Source organism: Takifugu rubripes, chromosome 17, assembly GCF_901000725.2.
Source record: "Takifugu rubripes chromosome 17, fTakRub1.2, whole genome shotgun sequence".
Classification (NCBI taxonomy): Eukaryota; Metazoa; Chordata; class Actinopteri; order Tetraodontiformes; family Tetraodontidae; genus Takifugu; species Takifugu rubripes.
The window spans coordinates 5,708,640-5,714,639 of record NC_042301.1 but is presented as its reverse complement, the minus strand read 5'-3'; the positions used below and the strand labels follow the sequence as shown (position 1 = coordinate 5,714,639).

At 38.5% G+C, this 6,000-nt stretch overlaps 1 protein-coding gene across 1 annotated transcript in view; it reads right to left on the bottom strand.

The window, feature by feature from the left end:
- Positions 1-385: 385 nt before the first annotated feature.
- The window catches only part of sorcs3a (sortilin related VPS10 domain containing receptor 3a), a 104,232-nt gene continuing 98,617 nt past the window's right edge, over positions 386-6,000 (bottom strand). Inside the window, exons 23-27 of the mRNA XM_029851310.1 lie at positions 5,516-5,647; positions 5,326-5,425; positions 4,158-4,263; positions 3,455-3,615; positions 386-2,903 (exon numbers count right to left, since the gene is read on the bottom strand). Of these exons, the coding sequence (XP_029707170.1) occupies positions 2,845-2,903; positions 3,455-3,615; positions 4,158-4,263; positions 5,326-5,425; positions 5,516-5,647 (558 nt within the window). The 3' untranslated portion in view covers positions 386-2,844. The remainder of the gene's footprint in view (positions 2,904-3,454; positions 3,616-4,157; positions 4,264-5,325; positions 5,426-5,515; positions 5,648-6,000) is intronic.

The window sequence follows — 6,000 nt, the reverse complement described above, 5'->3', positions numbered from 1 at the left end:
ATTTCTTTATCAGGAAGGGCACAAGATGTTGGTGTCAGTAAAAGTGGATATAATCTATAAATGAAGATGTTCCTCACACAACAGTTGTCAATAGATCTTTGCCAAGCTCTTGGTCTTAATAGAAAAGGGCATAGAGGAAGAAAGTCTAACTGACTTTTCCAGACTGTTTCGCTCCCTGATGCATATCAAGATCTGACACTTTAGCGCCGTTTTGGTTCCATTAAATATTTTAAATGGAAAACAGTGTATTTAAAACCCCTTTGAACAAACAGCACCCCTCTATAGTACAGAAGCTAACAGCCATCAGGCGGCCCAACAATTTGCACATCACAGCTGCTTTAGACTCTTAATGTCACAAGAATATCATCACACTGAATGATTGATGTACAAAAATACATTTATTTGAAACAATTTAAAAATGACAGCTTTACTGTAGAAATATTAAACTAAAGCTGAATAAGAGCATTACTGATGGTGCATGCAAGGTGGGTTTCTGTGCACTTAAGAACAGTACAATAATTTTTTCCCCATCATTTTTCAAGTATGAATTAATCTGAAGATGTTGAATTCACACATAATTACACGCAATAATAACGTTGCCTTGAAGATATGATGATTGATAATTGTGGCAATTTCTAGTGAACAGTTTCTCATTTAAAAAAAAAAAAAGCAAACAGGTAAGTTGCACAAAGTTTGCTGTACAGCTGACAAATATGCAGACGCTCAATATTGTTCTAGAAACAGGTTTCGGCATGTTGGCACGTTTCAACTCTAAAACGTGTCTCCTGCTCAGTGATGGAATGTAACTAAGTGAGTTTACATTATTTATTCAGAATAACACAAACTTCTACTACTGCTACTTGATTACATTTTACGACCAGAAAATTCTATATCATAAATAAGTGACGGAAACTAAGAGTGTTACTCAAGTACATGTACTTATGAGGACCCTTCGATTGGCATCTCTTCATTTCAGCTCCGGTCTGAATTTGCCAACACTCTTTTAAACCTGTCAGGTGAATAAAATGCTGCAGTGTTCTCATAAATGCTGAGACTTGGCTTTCTGTAAACATTTTGAAGAGTCACATTGTGGAGGATGCACATCAGTAATCTTGAGATTAGCAAAAATCACCACAATATTGTATAATTTTCTTTGCAAGGAGACTGTTCACAATGTTCCAATCAGGCCATTAATAAGGTCTGAATACTGTATAAATCACATTATTCTTCCTCATCATTACAGTTATGAAAAAAAATCCTTTTTCAAGCTATTCGCTATGTTCTTGCCCGGTAACGACGTTACGGCCTGTTATGAACTGACATAATTCTCATTTCCACCTCTACATTCAGTGCGATACCAAGGAGTTCCAGATAAAATGACTGAAAAAGAAGGTAAAACTGGTCTGACACCTAAACGTTGTTACATTTTTGCCTGTTTTTCTGAGGATTTTCACATGGTTTCTCGTCATTTTAAAGCCAAAATGCAAACAAACCCTGTTTTAGCCTCTTCTTTCAACGAATTCAATTTCTTGATGTGACCAGGGTGGACTCCAGATGCACCGTGTGCTAGCATTTTATTGTAAAATCTCAGCAAACATAAGCATAATCATTGTTGAAAGTTTCAATAAATTCCCTAAATATGTTGGAACCGGCTTCGTGCCCTATTGAAAGAATAAATAAGTTGTTTTGTGACAGTCAATAAAGAAAACAGTGAAAATCCAGGTGGAAATGAGACTGTTCCGTGTTTAGAGATCTGCCTTTCAAATTTTCATCATACTACTTCGTGCGTGGTAAACATTAATCGGTCTAGCTGTTGAAGAGGTCGGTGATCTCTAAAACCACAATGAAATGGTCTACAAAGAAACAAAGTGCAACCAAGGGTAAAAGAAAATAAGAAAACATATGTTTAAAATACAAAGTCTTTAACAACGTGCATCTTTTTTCCCCAGCCGTAAAATAATTCAACACAGAACAAACAACCAAAACCCAACAGCCTTCTGATATATTAGAAATATTGAATGGCACCTTATTTTCTCAACATAGAATAAAATTTCTTTTAATTAAGCTTTTGCTCACATCAAAAGTACATTAAGACGGCTTCTAACTATATGACAGCCACCAAAAGTCCTGCAGTTCTATTTGTGGTAACGGATCGCTCATCTCGACTGGATAGTTATCGGCCAAAAGTAATTTTATTTAGAAAAGTAAGACCATGTGAAATGTTTAGACAAAATTGCTTCACCATTTTGCTTGAATGATTAGGAAAAAAATAATTACAACACTTGCTTATCTACAGCACATAAATTGTGTCCTCAGTAAGAACATGCATAAGTCAAGGACCTAAGCAATAAAGTTAAATTCTCTAAGTAATTTTTTTTTTTTTAATTAAACACTTCTGCAGTCGTCATGGTACTCAGACTATGGGCATGTGCAAAGTAATAATATATACATTTATCAGAAATTATGACAATGTACATTTTAATAATATTCCCTGTTTGAGGACTCAGACATTATAGTCGATATATAGGCAGAAATGATCTTTAAAACAAACGCCATCGGAAATTTACATCACTCTTCATTGATGTGGACAAAAGTGAATTCACTCCGAAAATGACCATTATCCTGTAGCTTATACATCCGCACAATCTCTAAGTAATTACAATAACTTTGTGATTGACATTTACATTTGCTGCATGGACAATGTTGGACGACGCGTCCATCTAGGTCCGTATAAATGAGGTCCCTTAAAAAACTATTAACATCTGTGTTGAGAGTTACAAAACAGAACAAGACCAACCCTTACTCACGCAACACTCTGCTGTACATTGAGCGTTCCTCCTTATTTCACACACTGGTACAGTTTGGAATCTCCCTCGTGCTCTCACAGGTGTTTCCAACTCCCCCTGATGGGAGAACAGAAAGGAAATTAAAGAACCATTATGGTTTGGTGTCGGGACTTCATGTGAAATAAGAATTCATCAACATTGACTTTAATAGCATGGATATTAAATATTTCAATAAAAAGATGCATCCACAGGCATTATTTCCTGGTATACACAGAAGAGAGGAGGATCCATGACTACTTTACCGCCATCCACCAAATGTTGTATGTATATCCATCTATTGTAAACAGGTCTAAAAGTTCCAAAATATGATGGAATATTGATTTTATTATACTGTCAATCCAAAAACAAGCACCGTGTTGTTATGGCTGACTTTTATTTAACCATTACAAAATACTTACAATGTTAAAATTCATCTAGGGCCATCTCTTTGTTCTTCTGCTAATTTAAAATGCTAATAAGACATATGCTCAAAGACCTCACGGAGACCCATTTAAATCTCTGAATATTTCTGACTTATTTATTGTCTACAACTTGGGCTCCTCAGATCAATAGAAATCCAGTAAGACTTGTATATAGAACACGGCCTGTACAAACAGGTCTGGACTTACTGTTGGACCTGGCCTCCAGTTCCTTCTCCATGAGCTCTTTGGATGAGGAGAACTCGCTCAGAGTGATTTTAGACGTGCTGTCGCCCGGGCCCACTGACCCAATCATCTCCTGCTCCTTCTCCTGGCTCCCTTCAGTGTAAATGTTGATCCAAGGGATTTTCCTGACCATTTACAAAGATTAAAAATGAGGAGTGGGCCAGCAAAACCTTTACATAAAGGACTCGGCAGGCAATGCGTAGACTATTTATAGATACATACGTTGGTATTTTTAAGGACGCAATCTTGATTTAGTCACTGTCAAGTTTATTTTGGATTACTTTTTCGGTTTTGGGGTTATTAATTGCTCTGTTTTGTCAACTGAGACATTCAGTGGAAAAGGCATCTTCTTGAGTCTAATGGGGGATATTTGGTATCCATAATTAATGACAATTTTTCATTACAGCCTGACTTTTCAAGAGAATCATTTTAAGTATGAATAATTTATTCAGCTAATACCAATCGTTTTCTCTGCATTTTAAATCTGGTTGGTGCATGCATTGAATTAAGCATTTAGCACCTCCAGATGAGCTGGTCAAATGAAACTTTGAAACATAATCATAACTTATTCTATTTGGAATCCTCAGTCATGGCTAATGATACTAATGATTTGTGCCGGAGTTACACCAGCTCATGGGCAGCGGGTGGACATCATCCAAATGCCTACCTCTTGAATTTGTAGATGAGGAACACTGCTAGGCCCAGGAAAACCACCGATAGAAGCATTAGCATGGCTGAACTGCTGTGTCTGGGGTTGGAGTCCACCAACGGTGCTGTTTGAAGAGAGGAAGAGACATTTTTAACACGATTCTCTAAGGTCCATCCTAGCGTAATTGAACATTTCCTTGTTTGCTGCCGCAGTACAAATTTCTGTTTCCGTGGCAGCCACCTTCACATCATATGCCATTTTCTTATCTGTCTGTTGGGTATATTTCAGATTTGTCATGTTTTGTCCCTGCGTCTGCCCCCTCCCTCCTCCTCTCTACCCGCCTTAACTTTAATTACCCTCAAGCGTGGCCCCTTATCTTTCCTCCTGAGCCTGCCTGCCTTTTGTGAAGTGCCTCTTTGAGTTTGAATTCGAGTGTATAGGATCCTTACTGCATTGGCTAACCTACCTGTTTACCTGTTAGTACTATCTACTCGTATGAACTGAATTGATTTTTTTTTTTTAACTGTGCGATCTGTCCTGCGTTTTTTTGTAGCCCTGCCTCACCATTTCTGACCCCCTGGTGTTACCGCGAGCCCTTCAGCTCAGACATGCTGACCTTTCTCCAGCGGCTTGAAGGCTTTTCAGAGTACACCTCTGATGTCATTAGTTTGCGCGCTACAGAATGTCACATGGAGCAAATGCAAGAGTGTTAATACCTGGCACGCTGAGCTTCAGACAACTGCAGCCTCCAGAGACTCTGATCTTAATGAAAGCAGCCAAGCAATAAATACAATGTAGGAACTGGGATGCAGGAGCTGTAGAGGGCTACCAAGGTCTTAGCCAATAAAAAAGTCTAGTTTATTTACATGAGGGTCCAATAATCCAACATTGATTTGATAACATTTTTCTTTTTTTTTCTTCCCCCCCGACTCAAATGTCAAGCACACAAAGAACAGTGTTCAAGTGAGTCTTGCCTGTAATCGGTAAATTGTAATTTCTCAGGCACACATGTGCAAAAATTCTGGTTGGTTGGCTCGATGAAATCAAGAACCTTCACTGATTTATAACACCAAACCTCTCCCTTATTTTTTGGGTTGGCATCAAGAATGAACAATTGCAAAAGGTGGACAATGGGACAGATCCAGGATCCAAAGCTTTAGCAGGAGTGAGGGTAAATGTTTCTTACCCAACGTTAACTGTGTGTTGTACACGATCACGCGGATGCCAGGCTTGAGCTCGAACTCCACCAGGTTTTGGTTTAGTGCATTTACAATTATATCAGATGCCTGTGAAAATAAAACAATCCATTATTTAATGCATTTAAACACACACACACCACACACACACACACACACACACAGAGCTGAGTTGGTTACCTGCTCTAGCTCCACTTCACTCTTCTTCTTGCTTCCTGACTGGTTTTTGTGAGGTAACAGGAAGAGTTCAGCAGCTGTGGGAACTCCTGGGAAAATCGCTACCAAAAGCTGCTCATCTGGGAAGTCGGAAATCTAAAGAAGAGGATGATTGGTTTGTGATCAGAACAGTGCGACACCTTAATCCCCATCAAACATCTTTTTATGTTGTTGATTGTTTGTAATAGGGGTGGAGTATCAATCCAATTCCAGCATTGACAGGGTGAGAGACGGATGTCCCCTGTGGACGGATGGACTGTGGGAGGAAGCTGGGGCATGTGCAGAAAAGCCAGGCAATGACACAGAAAGACCCAGAGCCTTTCAAAGTAAAACAGACATTTTCAATTTATGAAGACTTTTTAAGAGGTTAAGCAGAGAAACCTTTTCTGCTTAATCTCCTAAAGATTGAGTGATCAACAGGTTTTCTATGTAAAATTATATAGACATAT